This window comes from Macrobrachium nipponense, chromosome 20 (genome assembly GCF_015104395.2).
Source record: "Macrobrachium nipponense isolate FS-2020 chromosome 20, ASM1510439v2, whole genome shotgun sequence".
Taxonomy (NCBI): domain Eukaryota; kingdom Metazoa; phylum Arthropoda; class Malacostraca; order Decapoda; family Palaemonidae; genus Macrobrachium; species Macrobrachium nipponense.
In genome coordinates, this window is record NC_061089.1 from 4,326,342 (window position 1) to 4,340,840 (window position 14,499).

The following is a 14,499-nucleotide window of genomic DNA, read 5'->3' on the forward strand; positions in this document are numbered from 1 at the left end:
GAAAACAGGCGAGACAAAAAGTAGATGGCGAACGAGTCACCAGATGACAGCAGACAACCTATCGACTAATTCCCTGTGCAGACAGACAATGGAAGAAGCGTGAGTTGGCATCGGCTTTGGGAGAAGCACAGTCGCCAGTGCCGACAACCCAGTGGCTGGTCCAATGTCAGACTGACAATGGAAGCAGTGTGAGTTGTCAAAGGGGCCAGTCATTATGTCATTAACAACACTTATAAATACCAAACTGCCTAATTCCCATTAAAACTAAACCAAAAACTGCCCCAAAAGTTATAATGCAAAAAAAAAAGATTACAAATACAACAAAAGTAAGATATGTGTAGCAACCAACCGTAAAACAGGAAGACTACCTAATTCCCGTTTGACTACCTGCCCTGCCGTTACCAACGGGCCCAAAGAACGAAGGTCGCCTAGAACTAGAGATAAATCCCTCAAATAAAAAGATGCAAAAACAGAATTAGAACGCCAAGCTGCCACTTCGAGCACCTTGGCGACAGAGACGTTCTTCATTAAAGCTACCGATGTAGCGACTGCTCTAATACCGTGTGCTCTCAGCACCTGACCTTCACAGGCAACCAAACTATCAGTTATAACAATAAATCTCTGAGGAAAATGGATACACCATTCTCTGACTTAAGTCTCTTGACATTTCGGGGTGAAACCAACAGAAGACGGAGACGACCCTGAATGTTCTTCGTGTGACAAAAATTCCTCATTCAACTGACCAACAAAGTCAACTAGCGACTTCAGAACGAAAGACCTGGAAATGGGTTTATCAGACGATTCGGTCCTGGCAACAAATTCAGGAAGGTATGACAAAATCATGTCTTGTCCAGATCTGACAACAAGAAAAGAGAGTGCTTGCAGTTCACCCACCCTCTTGGCTGTCGCCAGCAAGACAAGGAAAAGTGTCTTAGAAGAGAGGTCCCTAATCTCGGACATATTAAAAGGCTCAAACGGAGGGAACCTCAAGGCTTGAAGGACTTTATTAACGTCCCATGTCGGAGGAGACAACCTTATACTAAGTCGAGATAGGGAAAAAGATCGAATTAAATCTCTAATGACATAAGAAGAAGAGATTTCAGGGAGCCTTGCCTTAAAAACATATGAAAGCATCGACCTGTAACCCTTAATGCACAAAGATGACAGACCTCTATCATGATGTAAATAAACTAAAAACTCCACTATTTTCAATAAGGAAGGTCTAGAAATTGAATGCCCTTGAGACCTACACCATCTGAAAACCGACCATTTAGCTTGATAAATTACTATAGTTGATTGCCGTCTGGCTAGAGCCAACTGTCAAGCCACTCTGAAGGAGAACCCTTCCTGCTTGGAGAATCTCCTGACAGTCTCCAGGCATGAAGATGAAGCATGTGGAGCCTCTGATGGAGCCAACAAAAATGAGGTTGTTTGAGGTCTGGTCTCTTTGGCAGACGAAAGGGGGGCTCCACCAGTGCTTCCGGTAGGTCGGGAAACCACTCCTGTAGCCAGAAGGGGGCAATCAGGGTGAGATCCAGACGCTTGGTCACCCTCACTTTGTTGAGGACTGCCCTCACCAGAGCGAATGGAGAAAATGCATATGCTTGAAGGGCCTTCCAGTCCTGCAATACAGAGTTGGTCGTGGCACTCTGAGGAGTCTGGTGTGGGGCAAGAAGATCTAGCACCAAAAATTCAGTGGGGTGGCAAACAGATCGACCGTGACAGCCCACTTCTTTCTGATTCTGTCGAAGACTTCCTGGCAAAGTGTCCATTCTAACCCTTGAACTTCGTTCAGTCTCAACAAGGCTAATAGACTGTGATGGCCCAGGATAAATTGAGGGACCAACGTAATCCTCCTGTCTTCCGCCCAACACAGGATTGATCCGGCTTCTTGAGTGAGAGGGTCCAACTGTGTCCCTCCTTGGTTTCTTAAGTACGAGACTGCTGTGGTGTTGTCGACAAAGACCGCTACAACCGACTCCAACAGCTGATCCTGAAATGAAAGAAGGCCTAGGTACACTGCCCTTAGTTTCCTTCAATTTATTGACATGATCCTCTTTTCCTCTGACCAAAGGCCCAAAGCAGCTTCTGAGCCCAGATGCGCATCTCAACCTTGATCCACGACGTCTGACCAAAACATTAGGTCCGGCAGAACTGGAAGAAGAGACGTCCCTGACTCGAGGTGATGAACTTGCATCCACCAACGGAGATCCTTCCGACATTGTGAAGAGGGGGCGACTATCGTGTCCTAGGACACGAAATCCCATGACTGGTGAAGGGTCAACTGAAGGGATCTCATTCTGAGACGGCCTCCAGGAACCAGTTGGATAAGGGATGACAAATGGCCTAGGAGAGTCCTCCAAAGAGAGACTGGCTGCATTACGGAGGACAGAAATTCTTTGGCCAGACTTAGAAGCTTGTCTATCCATTTCTCAGAGGGAGAAGCCCTCAAAATCTGGGAATTCAAAACAATCCCCAGATAAGTCATGATCTGGCAAGGGATCAGATTGGAATTGTTGAAGTTGACACAAACGCCCAACTTGACACAAACAGACAAATATCTCCCTCGACCGGAGACATTTCTCTAGATAGTCGACCGGAACTAGCCAATTGTTCAGATACCGAAGCATCCTTACTTTTAACCGATGCAGAATAGCCAAAACAGGAGCCATCACCCGAGAAAAGACCTGTGGAGTAGTGGTGAGGCCAAAACAAAGGGTCTTGAACTGGGAAACTCCCGAGTCCGTGAAAAATCGAAGGTAAGGTCTACGCTTCGGATGGATGGGGATTTGCATGTAAACATCCTGCAGATCGATGGAAATCATCCAGTCTCCCTTCCTGACAGATGAAAGAACAGTCTGAACCATCTCAATTTGGAACTTGGACTTTAGAATGAACTTGTTCAGGACAGAAAGCTCTATGATGGGGCGCCAGGCACCCAAGGCCTTTAGAACCGCAAACACCCGTGAGTAAAACCCGGGAGAAGGAGGAGCTCACTCTATGGCATCCTTCTCCAAGATGGCCAAAAGCTCCTCCAACAAGGCTTGACCCCTGACTGATAGAGGGGAATAACTGCTGAACATGAGAGGATGATTGGAAAGTGGAGGTCTAGAAACAAAAAGAATCTCGTAACCTACTTTCAGGACCTCCAATAACCAAGCATCCACTGCTCTTTCCTGCCAAGCTGACCAATGGCAAGAGAGACAAGCTCCTACTGTGGTCTCCAGGTGAGGTAATGACTCCTACTTCCAAAATTTCTTACACAGACAAGGAAGAAGAAAAAGAAGGACCTCATGGAGGTTGAGCTCTTCCTCTTGCCTTTATATCCGCACCAAGAACTTATCCCGTGTCTCAAAGGGTGAGCGCCCATGGAGTAAGCCGAGGCGCCAGAAACCTGAGAAGATGTACTCAGGAGAAACGAGCCAGAAGAAGGAGGTTGTTGGGCTGGAACAGAAGGTGCAAGTCTAGCACTAAACTTACACTTACCCCTAAAAGAAACTGGAGGAAAACCCAAGGAAAAAGCTCTTAATAAGGCCCAGTGAACTTCGGAAGAGGCATCGCCTTGATATTATTTCAAAACCTCAGAAAGAAAAGGGAATTGCCAAAAGGAGAAGAGGACAATAAACGATTTCAATGCATCTCCAAAACAGAAGAAGGTAATTGCAACAAATACAGGTTACGCCTTAGAGAAACAAGAAAGGTCTGCATAGAAACGGCAAGCTCGTTCTGATGTACAGAAGCGATCGAAATAAACAAGCAAAATTTCTCAAAAAGAGCAGCATCGGGAGGAACAAACCTGGAGTCCCTGACATAACATTAAAAGACCTCCGAGACCCACATGTTGAAGGACTGAGCCTCCTGCAAGGAGCTCATAACAGACTCCATGGCAATAAAGTCTTCATGCAAGACTAAGACCGAAGCCTTGGAAAGCAAAGGCTGACCTGAAAGTCGGACAAAATCAGGATTTGGTTTACGGGGTCAAGAGAATGAGCATCATCGGCCACCTGATAAACACCTCTCCAGTGTCGTAGAAGAGAAGAGAGCTTCCTCTTCCCTTCCCCGATCACCTTCAAAAGTTTAGCGGTGACGTCTGCCCCTCACTCTCACAAACCTCCATGCAAAGGGAAAACATAAAAATTCCCACAACTGGGAAGGACCATCAAGAAAAATCCCTTCTGTAATACAGCGAGGCAGAGGCTGCTTCTGCTCTTTAGGGCTTGCCTGAAGAAGGAAACTCAAAACTAAATCAAACAGTTTCTTGAACTCAACATCATGACCACCGTTCAACGAAACACCAATATCACATGAATCCACATCATCATCATCATCATCAGATCCTAACTGTGAAACTTACCCGAAAGTAACATCCTGACGACTAGCTGTCTAAGTCCAACACTAATACCCCTCCCCCTTCTCTTAAATAAGCGCCCTTGGGCACTGTTACGGGACTAACAGGGGACACACTGGGTAAAGAATCGTCAGGTGCCAGCCCAGACCAGATCCCCCAAGGCCTTCGCCACGACGGGGTTCACAAGCCGGGGTATCTGTCGCACCGTCAGGGTGTTGTCGACAGGTACCTGACGCAGCACTGAAAATTAATCTAAAAGACTGTCATACACCCTAGTAAAAGCTGCTCCAAAATTTTCTGACAGCTTGCTAAATTTGGCTGAAATGTCTCTATCTAAACTATGCTGTAATGTTTCAAATTTCTTATTCCAACTAGTTTCGACTGCCAAAAATTTTTAAAGTCAAAATCAGAAACGACTTCATTAGTTACCGGTTGTACAGGTGGCAAAACATCAATTAATTCGGAATCAGAATCACATGATAACGAAACCGAAGAACCAGAACCATGGGCGCACAAGACAAGGAAACCATTGGATACAGGTATGGCTACTGATTTCTTTTTCTCATTAATCAATCTTTTACGCTGCAAGAACCTTTGATGCTTAACATACGCCGTCATATCTACGTCAGACCAAGACTTACAAAAGTCGCAACGAGAAATCAAGTCATAGACATGTCCACAACAAGAGTTACAAATGTCATGGGGTTCATACTCCCTGCTACTCTTCCTTGTCCCACAAGCCTGACAATTCCTGATGCTGCTAGCAGAAGGAAGAGTCGAATCATCTTGGCTATCCATTAAACAGGTCGCGGAGTAAATCCAGGTCGCTCAAGTTCGTCAAAATAAAATATATTCTACAATAGAAATAAAAGTTAATTCACTAATTTCGTGGATTTCATAAATGGAAAATAATATAAAGGCGCATTAACAAATAAAGAGAGCTTTAAAGGTACAAAAGGTTTCGGATTTTTATAAAGAGCCCCCGTGATGTAAACAACACGGGCGCTTGTTATCAACTGATTTTTAAGGGAAAGTTTTGTAACTGTCAACAGCAGTGTTGCCAACTGGCAGACAGAATAGGAGGTAACAGAGTTGCCAATGTGGTAAATCTTGGTGCAGTTTTTTAGGATTTAGGGCTAGATGAATTATATCAAGGTAATGTTTATTAATGCATATGGTAGGTATGGGAAATTATCGTTACAATTTTGTGTCTTACATGAAGATAAAATATTAATTTAATTAATAAAAAATCTGATCACTTACTCTGCAACATCACGAACATCCTTCTGAAGAGTAGCAGAATCCACCATAAAAATTATTCCTCTTGCAAGTTTTTTCACCTTTTCAAAGGCAGCCATCCTAATACGCTCATGGCCAGGTAAATCATACATGGTGAGAGATTTCTGTAAAAAAAAAAAAAAAATTAATTTTATATAAAAAGCAAGGTTTTAATTATACTTACCTAGTACATGGTCCCCCCACCCCCGTATTCGCAGGGGATGCGTACTGGACCCCCCCCCCAATAGTTAGAACCGCGAATTGTTGGAACCCCTATAAAAATGCTAAAAATAGACTATTTTGTTAGTTACAACTCAAGAAAAACCCACCAAAAGTTTATACTTGTTTTTTTTTAAGTTTTATCACAATAAGTGCATTTTATGATGAAATTGATGAAAAAAAACAGGAATTTGAGAATATTTCTTATAGAAAATTACCGCGAATGTGCAAATTTCCGCAGGAATAAATGCGGGGTGAGGGGAAACGTTCCCGAGAGAAATCTGCGAATGTGAGAGTCCACGAATCCGGAGAATGCGAATACAGGGGGTCCACTGTAATTACATAGCTATAAGATCCACTTCTATGTCAGCTTGAATTCAAAATTACATGGATAACACTGCAGACTATTGTGTAGATGACAAGTCCCACCCACTAGCGGGAAAATAGGAACGACTGTGAGCAGCATGCTCAGTTTATTCATGCCTTATGGCCATCAGAGGGGAGGAGGGAAGGCTCTGATCATATAATCACTGGGGAAGTATAATTAAAACTTTGTTTTATTAAACAAATGTCCTTTTTAATTAGAACAATTACATCCCCAATAGTTTGAAGGCAGAATGGATGTAAGAGGCATAAAATACGTAAGCTACAGGGAAACAGGTTACTCTGACTTCCTTAGCTTTACTTATATAAAGGCAAACTGCTCACCCAATTCTGAGTAAAGGTAAAAGTCCATAAAATAAGTTCTTCTTAGTGGATGAAACAGATCTTGCCATACCACTACATATATGCAAAGGATGGTCCTCTGAAAACTCCAAATGCACAGGGACCTCCCTATTCTCCAACAGAGAATTTATTTGGATGCTTGGAGAACGATCTGGTATCAGTCTGTAAATGGTGCCAGAAGCACTGTACACCAGTTGAGCTATGATCCCTTCCTTGCTTGGACACTGGCTCCTACTGCTGCAAAGAGAAAATACCTTCACTTTTTAGGAGGTGGTTTGGGTGGCGACTTCTTGAAAGCCTTGGAGGGGAATCGGAAGGTCGCTCTCAGTTTGGATTGTAACCTTGTCTACCTTTCAAAAGGGCAACTGCTGGACAGGGGAAGAGTCTCTAGCACTCAAAGAGTTGAAGCCTTCCTAGAACGTTTTGAAGATTGCACCAACAAGTCCTGAGTTGACTTTCGTTGCAACTCAGAAATTATACCACTCAGTACAACTAGGGGAAAAGGAAATTGTGACTAATGGAGAAAAAAAAAAAAAAAAGCGTTGATTTCTGCGCTGAAGACACATCTTTAAATATAAAGGAAAACAAAGTTCACATTCCTTAAATATTCCCATAGCAAAGGTTAATGCCAACTCCAGTGAGCCACCCTAACTGCTCAGTCAATACATAAAAGAATAGCAAAGAAAGCCGCAGAAAGATCAGCAGGCATAGATGGATGATCTTGGATCTTCTTTGCCAGAGTGCCTTCTGCACTATCCAAAAAGTTGATAACTTCAAACACATTGAAGAGATTTCTTAGAAAGTGATCCAACTCGGCTGACAAACAACCTAACTTTAGCAGTCAAGAAAACAGACCTACATGGAGGCTCAAAAGGACCTGAAAAGTTCCCTTGGAACAAGGCATTTGCAGGCAGAGAGGGGGCTTCTACAGTGAAGGAATGCATTCGGCTAGAACCATCAAGCGCAAGAAAATACACTCGAGCATTTGCATTTTAACCAAAATGGGTGAGAAGAAACCCGTCCTATTCGGTGAATGCAGACACTGTGTTGTTGTTGTTGTAAACAATACCACTAGTATCTCAAAATCGAAACCGGTAACTCTTGGGAGGCTTGCAAGGCAGTCCCGAGTTGTAGTTCAATTAAGAGAAGATACTATTCATCTCGGTCACATACCCGTAGAATTAATTACAATTATGTGCCTACACCTTGGACAATTCAACTGATAACAGTATATTTGTAGGTTCCTGTACATAGACCTACAGCCTAAATTCTCTTCCATTCGAGGAACAAGAATAAGGACTGAAAGCCGACCTCCTTCATTCTCTAATGAAGAGAGCGTGGGTAAAGTTTTCCCAAAGGAAGACATCTACGGTGATAACCGGATACCGAAGATGAACAGCGGTGATGATCACTCCTTGAGTCTAGGAAAGCGTCATCGTCCTCGCCAACCCCCACGATCTCCTCCAACCACTTGAGCATATGATCTGTTTGGTCCCAAGACTGAACCAGGCTCGTGGCCAGACTGTAAGAAGTGCATTCATCACGGTCACTCCTGTTCGCCTAATTCCTCCCAGTGTAGCCCGAGGAGGTTGAAGGGACAGGTGAGTGAGACCTGATGCTCCTACCCTGCCTACTATCAGAACCGGTAGGCTGGGCGGACTGCAGGCAATCACCAACCAACGGTGGCGATCGAGCAGCAGGTCTGGACCAGCGGTCTCCTTACAGGGAAGCGCTGGACCAAGGACAGTAATGTCGGCCTCGTGCGTCAGGGGAGCTGCTACCAGTCATGCGAGCCATCCGGTCCCGGTGGGAATGACGATCAGGTGAATGGTAGTGTCCATTAACATGGTGAGAGCGAGCACCGTCCTCTCAACGTGCCACGGTACCAGGTCTAGCCGAGGCTGGACCTGGTGACCAGGGGGGACCTCTTCCCAGCCTCGCCACGTGAAGAGTCTGGTGGGAACGTCATGTCAACCCTGGGTACCGGACAATCATTGCGCTAGCGATCGCCGGTCTGGCGAGAGTCACCTGAGCGACTCTTACCATCCTTCCGCTCTGTGCCTGGGTCATGATGGTGAGCGTACTCAGCAGTTTGGACCTTGGCTGCACGGTCACCCGTAGGTGACCGTACACTCGGTGATGCTCGCAAGCGAGCGGCCGAGGCGGTTCCCGGTCCGGAGGTGGAACCTCTGGAGCCGGAGAGAGGAGGTACCAGCGGTGGCTGGTACCCCTACGGTCCCCGTCTTCTTCTTCCCTGGGAAAGGAGAGACGGGCCCCGTTCCTGGACTTCTTTGCCAGCTTCCTCGGGACAACCGACAGGTCCTCCATCCAGGACGGAGCTGGGGCAGTTACGGTAGCAACACGGCCCAACTGCACCTGTCTGGAGGGTTATGAAACTCTCGCCTGGCAGGCAAAGTGTGTCTGCCACCACCGAGACTGGTCGGCCATGCGAACGCGACCGTCATCTGGGTGGGGCTGAGCGTGCACCTGACAGGAGACAGCCGATACTGTCCTCCGACTCGTCCAAGTCCTCGTTGAGGCCGAAACCTCTCAAGAGGGCTGGATGGGCAGCCTCCACCGGTCTCTGCGTGTAAGGTCCCGCGGGAACGTCACGTCAACACTGGGTACCAGACGATCGCTGCAAGAGCGATTGCCAGTCTGGTGAGTCACCTGAGCGACTCTTACCATCCTTCCGCTCCATACCTGGGTCCTGACACGGTGAGCGTACTTAGCAGTCTGGACCTTGGCTGCACGGTCACCCACAGGTGACCGTACACTCGGTGATGCTCACAAGTGAGCAGCCAAGAACAGTTCCCGGTCCGAAGGTGGAACCTCTGGAGCCGGAGAGAGGAGGCACCAGCGGTGGCTGGTACCTCCATGGTCCCCATCTTCTTCTTCCCTGAGGAATGAGAGACAGGCCCCATTCCCAGAGGAACAGGAGGACCCGCGGAAGACCCACCCATCTCACCGGAGCGAGACAAACCCTTAGAAGTCCCATGATGGGACTTCTAAGGGGGCGAGATCACCTTCTCTTCTACAGCAAAGCCTTAGGAGTCGAAGGGGTGGAGACATAAAAATATGATGATCTCGAAGAGGATGACGACACTTGACGAGCTCTCTTCCTCTTCGATTCCTCCAAATTCTGCCAGACTTCTACCATCATGAATAGATAGATAAAATCACAGGGCAGCACGAAAGCTTCGTCCAGTGACATAACTCCAGGATAGTAGTGGTAAATGATTATGATTACCAGCAGGGGATCGGTACACACACTCGAGGATCAGTATCACATGCTACGAGTCACAGGTACAATTCCAAGGTTAGGACAACCAATACGAAGAGCTATCCAACCAAAACTGCTGTAAACACAATCACCACTGTTAGTCTGTAAAAAGAAGAAAAAAATGATTAAAGTAATAAGGATACTCTTCTCGCATCCAAGGGCACTGCCCTCCAAAGAGAGAGGAGATCCCCCAAATACCAACACCACATGCCCCCTCTTCTACCTTCGTCTGATAGTAAGTGAAAGGATGAAGGAGAAGAGAAATTACCACATAAAAACAAAACAAGGACAAACCTCTGAAGTTCCCCTCGGTAATTCCCAAGCGTAAGTGTAATTTTCGGATGAATACATGTCTCATTACAGGATCAAAATCACTCACGTTAAATACATATCTCGTCCTCACGCTACACACATATCCCGTCCTCAAGTTAAAGGGCGAAAGAATGTAAATAATATGTTGGCATACCTTTGCCAATGATGACTTAACACAAGTAGAAAGGCGGCTATAAAGGCTATCACAATAAGTGTTTTTGTATATTAATTGAATTCAACAATATCAAACACTGTATATAAATATTTATTTATAAACAAAAATAAATTTGAAAGATCCCACCGGGAAAAAGATCAACGACCAGTCAGCCAGAGCTCACAAACACACATCTTCATCGGCAGACGGCCGAAAGCAAAGTGGAGTATTTACACCCGCCTGCCACACGGCAGTTACTGCCTAACCACCTTGTTCAAGAATTTAACGGCCCTAATTCCAGCTACGCCGAAAGTAATTCCTTATGTAAAGGACAGAGGGTTTGTATATCGTGAAGGAACAAACAAGAATTTCTGGATATTCCTCATAGAAAAATACCGTGAATAGGCGAATTATCCTCGAATAATGGGGGAAATGTTCCAGAGAGAAATCCGCGAATGCGTGAGTCTGAAAATAAGGAGAACGTGAATACGGGGTGTCCACTTTGCTTTCAGCCCAAGTAACAGATTGAAGGGCGGCATGAGGTTGGCACTAAGTGTAAAGGACCTAGATTTGTAGTTGGAAAAAATACAATTTACTTTCAAAATTGTGATTCAAAAATGTGAATTGTTCCTACACGATATACAAACCGTCGTTCCTTTACAATAAGAAGATTCACTGATCGGTGAAAAGAATCTGAGTGAGCTCCAGTGAACCAACTGGGGTTCAGCCTACCTGGGATTCTCCTCCTGGTCGTAAGAGCGAGGAAGAGGATCCAGCCATTGGCATCTAACTGGAGTTACAGATCTGCAAAATCACAGTCAGTGTTCTGGGCTTTTCTCAATAAGGGAGAGGCATGAGTCCCCCTTATGGGAAAGCAATGAACCACATGTCAGAGACTATAAGCCAAAAACAAGTTATGGGTTTGTCTTATGTCAAGGCCTCCTTCCTTTCCTTGTAAGGGAAGGGGAGGATATTTGCTTACATTAACTAATTCAAGAAAATAGGTATTGTGTCTTACCTGCATCTGTGCTCGGTCCAGCATGTAACTGTCCGCATTACTCTCTACCAAGAGGAAAAGAGTAGGACGAAAGAGATGAAAGGAGAGCCAGTCACTCAACAGTCACTCTCAATCATACCGTGCAACGAGGCAAGATGCAACTCTGTCCAGTTAGAAGAGCTATGTAAGCTACACAACTTGTTGAACAGCCACAACTGGTCCCAAGGAAAATGTGTCCAAGGACCTGTGGTTTGGTATCCCCAGACCTTCGCCTTCAAAACCTGTTGAACCAACAGGTTCTTATGGAATGCGAGGGAATGGGCAATGCGCCTGAGCTCTTGGATGAAGTGTGCTGGTGTCATCGCCAGCATCAGAGTACGGCTTCCGGGCCGTCTTACGAAGCCAGAAACAAACAGTGTTCTTGGAAACTCTTTCTTGGAACCACTGGTGCTAACGAAGAGTCAGCGACACCCAGGCCGGAGATGGCAAGTCCACTTCAGGTAGCACCATATTGAACTAACAGGAAAAAGTAGCATCTCGTCTGGATCATCAACAATAAAGTCACTCAAGGAGGGGATGGTGAAGGACTTGAACCTATCGTCACAGACCGATGGATTCTGAGTCTGCTACGAAATCTGGGACAAAGTTGAGTGTAACTAATCCCCATCCCCTTGAGTGTTTAACATCAAAAGAAAGACCATGCAGTTTGCCTACTCTCTTCGCCGATGCAAGTGCCAGCAGAAAGACGGCCTTGTGGGTCAGATCCCTGTCTGAAGACTCTCGAAGTGGCTCATACGGGGCACAAGTCAGGCTCAGCAGTATGAGAAACATCCCACACAGGAGGCCTGAGCTGAGATCCCTGGGAGGGTAAGATCCTCTCGAAGCTCCTCAAGAGTAGTGATATCACGAAGGAGGACAAGATATTGACACCCTTCAGCTTCAAGACTAAGGCCAATGCAGCCCTGTAGCCTTTTAGTACACCTAAAACAGAGAGGAGCTTCTCTCCGCGAAGGTAGACGAGGAATTCTACAACCTGCTGAAGAGTGGCTTTGACCAGAGAGATACCTCATCTACAACACCAACCACAGAAGACAGCCCACTTTCCCGGGTATACTGCTGCAGAGGACTGCCTGAGGTATCCTGCCATCTCAGTTGCTGCTCAACTAAAAAAGCCTCTTGCTTGCAAGAGATGGTGGATAACCTCCAACCGCGAAGACACAGGGACTCTACTGCCTGGTGGTACCATTCAACGTGCGGTTGACACACCAGGTTCCCCCATGGGGGAATCAATCTCAGTGCCTCAAAGAGAAGAGCCAGGAGGTCGGGATACCAAATGGCCTGAGATCATTTGGGTGCCACCAGAATCATCTAGAGATTCTGCATGATCCACATCCTGCTGGTCAAGGCTCAAATCAGGTAAAATGGGGGAAAGGTGTACAACTCTAGGTTGTCCCAGAGATGCTGGAACGCGTCCTCTGCATCTGTCCATGGGTCCGGAACAATGGAGCAGAAGGTTTCTAACTTCCTGTCAAACTGGGTGGCAAACAAGTCTATGACTGGGCACCCCCACAGACTGAATAGCCTTTCCGCCACGTCCCGGTAAAGGGACCATTTGGTTCCTATCACCTGATTTTGGCGGCTGAGCTTGTCTGCCACTATATTCCTCTTGTCTGGAACGTACCTGGTTGACAGCTCTACCGAGTGAGCTACTGCCCACTCGTGCACCTACACTGTCAACTGGTGTACCTCGAGGGAGGTGAGTCCCCATTGTTTGATGACATGCCACCAATGTAGTGTTGTCACTCATCAACACCACAGTGTCCTATCACCCAATCCCTAAACCTCTTGAAGAGCCAGGAAGGCTGCCTTGAGTTCCACGACATTGATGTGAAGGAGCGTGTTGTGAAGGTTCCACACTCCAGCAGTCAGCAACTCTTCCAGGTGTGCATGGCATCCTTCGTTCGATGCATCTGAGAACAGGAGCATGTACGGAGGAGGAGTGGAAAGATCCACTCCAATGATGAAGTTCCTGTCATCTAGCCACCAATCCAGGTCTTCCATCACCTCCTACAAGAGAGAATTAGGAATGACCGAGGATCCTTGGACTGGGTCGAATACTCCCTCAGTCTCCATTGGAGAGAACCGAAGGTGAAGGCACCCATGAGGGACCAGCTTCTCTAACGACGACAGGTGACCAATCACAAGTTGCCAAAGCTGAGCAGGTTGTTCCTGCCGAGAAAGGAACAGCCGCACTGCCTCCATGAGGCTGCTGACACGAGTCCCAGGGGAAGACTCTTGCTGCTACTGTGTCTACCAGCATGCCAAGGTACAACATCTCCTTGGGTTCAAGATCAGACTTCTCTAAACAGGCAGTCACCTATTAACTTTTGGAACGAAAAACTCCTTGCCAATCTCTTCCCAAGTAGCAGACTATATCAAGGTAATTCACATATGGTAAACAGCTAAATAATCAATATGAAGTTTTCATAATAGAACTAATATTGTAATACTTACCTGAACACCTGAATTAGCCCTGGTCACTGACCAGCCCAAACTATATCCCCACATATTTACCCACTAGGTGGGTAATTTTAACTGTCAGCGTTACCAACGCTGCAGGTAAAATCTAGTCAAATGAGTTACCTGTGTTACCGTTGGCAACGCTGCCGCAAATACCGGCCCCCAGTGGCCTGTCTCCTCATTCCTCAATTGAATCATTCACTATCAAATTGAAGTGCGGAGGAGGGTGGGAATCATTCAGGTGTTCAGGTAAGTATTACAATATTAGTTTTATTATGAAAACTTCATATTGCAATACACTCCCTGAACACCTGAATTAGCCCGATTAACAACATTTACTCGGAGGTGGGGTCAATCTCATTCAGCTCGACCTGTCCACGGAACATACGCAGGTAACTCATAAGCAACCTAGCATGTATAAAAGCATGTATCCTCACCTAGTTATCTAACTCGGAGGTGAGGATGTTTGCAAAGAAAGTACTTCAACATCAGTGTTGAGTCTAAAGTACTGTCTAAGTCAGAAGTACCTCCCATGTGATAAGCTATACTTCTTATTCATGGAGGTAAAAAACAAATCTCACCTGGTTGTCCAGCTCAGTAGGTGATGATGTTTTCAAAAGAAAAGTATCAACGTCAGTGTTGAGTCTAAGGCACTATCTGAG

The 14,499-nt window shown here is 46.0% G+C and overlaps 1 protein-coding gene across 1 annotated transcript in view; it reads right to left on the minus strand.

Annotated features, from left to right (window-relative positions):
* LOC135221711 (signal recognition particle receptor subunit beta-like) overlaps positions 1-14,499 on the minus strand; it is a 148,292-nt gene that overhangs the window by 20,996 nt on the left and 112,797 nt on the right. The window contains exon 3 of the mRNA XM_064259493.1: positions 5,612-5,751. Within this exon, the coding sequence (XP_064115563.1) occupies positions 5,612-5,751 (140 nt within the window). The remainder of the gene's footprint in view (positions 1-5,611; positions 5,752-14,499) is intronic.